The sequence below is a fragment of the Perkinsus marinus genome (genome assembly GCF_000006405.1).
Source record: "Perkinsus marinus ATCC 50983 genomic scaffold scf_1104296961726, whole genome shotgun sequence".
NCBI classification, from domain to species: Eukaryota; Perkinsozoa; order Perkinsida; family Perkinsidae; genus Perkinsus; species Perkinsus marinus.
In genome coordinates this window covers 103,590-104,870 of record NW_003205702.1, presented here as the reverse complement: position 1 = coordinate 104,870, position 1,281 = coordinate 103,590, and the positions used below count along the sequence as shown (strand labels likewise).

Below are 1,281 nucleotides of genomic sequence, written 5' to 3'. Positions count from 1 at the left end.
CTACACGTGTTGGTGGTAATATGAAAATTATGAGGAAGTTCCGGGAAACTCTGTATACTCCTACCAGAATTCTATAACTATTGAGGAATCTCCCAAGCTCAGCTGAACGAAGGCCAACATAAATTCCAACGTCCCTACCAAAGTTGGCTGCCGATTGTCTGAAGCGTTTCGGAGGGGCTGCCCCCACTCGAGGAGGAGAGGCCCCTTCGAAGCCCCTGGTAGGGGTATGCGCTAGAGGTGGGGAAGCAGACATAGACCTTGCTGATAGTGAGGGGGTCCTCATCGGGGGGCACGCCTTCCGACTCCCCTCCTAAGCCGACATCGACCCTCATCATAACAACACATACACCCACCAGTGCTAGCTTATCCAAGTGCACTCCTCCATCTCTTCCCATAGTAGTAGTAGGATGCCAAGCCTGTCATAGCCGTGAACAAAACCCAATGGGTGACACAGGTGTCACCTCTTCATCACTGTCCTGGCTACTAGAACTCCCTGATATCCACCTGAACAAGAGCATGGTAAAGGTAGAGTAGGAGGAGCCTACTAACCTCGAACCCCCCACTGGTCTGCATTTACCACTAGAATCAATACACATAGATCCATAGCGAGTCACTGAATGATGCGAGTCTAAATAGCGACTACTACTCCTAATGATAACAGCAGCTAACTCACTTAGGCTTCCTGTAGATATCCTATAAGGGCCGCCAACATCCTCGTTCGCTCCTCCTAGTCTTGTCACATCGTTTGAATTCAACGGGGAATTCTCCTACACACGAGCAACTATCACAGTAGCAGTATCAACTCTAGTACTACATCTAGAATCATCGTCCTCTCCATAGAAGGGCTATTCACTGCTGACAATGTCTCCAACCTACAGCGACGACCATACACGACCAACAGTGTGGTGAACCCCACTGGTCCTCCTCCTCCTCCTCCTCCACTGCTAATGCCCTCCTCCGCTCTAACACCCCAAGACGGTATGTCTCAATAACAGCAACACTACGATGCACACGATCACGATGATCTTTGAACCTGTCCAGCCAGTAGTCACCAATAGGGGCTTCTTATGACTATATAGTTTATTAATACCGTAATAAATTAAAATATAAAAATATTCACAGACTAGCCTATGAGCTTATACGAATGGTTTTATGGTGTTTATTGGCATTTCACCCGTTTCACACGAAGTGGCGTAAAACTCGGTGAAAAATCCGATATTCGCGGTGATATGCAGTAATCATGAAATGTGTTTTTCACTGGTGTTTTTCATATCACTAGGG

The 1,281-nt window shown here is 47.2% G+C and overlaps 1 protein-coding gene across 1 annotated transcript in view; it reads right to left on the bottom strand.

The window, feature by feature from the left end:
- The window catches only part of Pmar_PMAR023081 (myosin xi, putative), a gene marked incomplete at both ends in the record, with an annotated part of 4,091 nt that overhangs the window by 1,214 nt on the left and 1,596 nt on the right, over positions 1 to 1,281 (bottom strand). The window contains 8 exons of the mRNA XM_002772232.1: positions 65 to 102; positions 139 to 310; positions 354 to 416; positions 462 to 504; positions 550 to 628; positions 674 to 767; positions 815 to 872; positions 917 to 1,033. Coding sequence (XP_002772278.1) covers positions 65 to 102; positions 139 to 310; positions 354 to 416; positions 462 to 504; positions 550 to 628; positions 674 to 767; positions 815 to 872; positions 917 to 1,033 — 664 coding nt within the window. The remainder of the gene's footprint in view (positions 1 to 64; positions 103 to 138; positions 311 to 353; positions 417 to 461; positions 505 to 549; positions 629 to 673; positions 768 to 814; positions 873 to 916; positions 1,034 to 1,281) is intronic.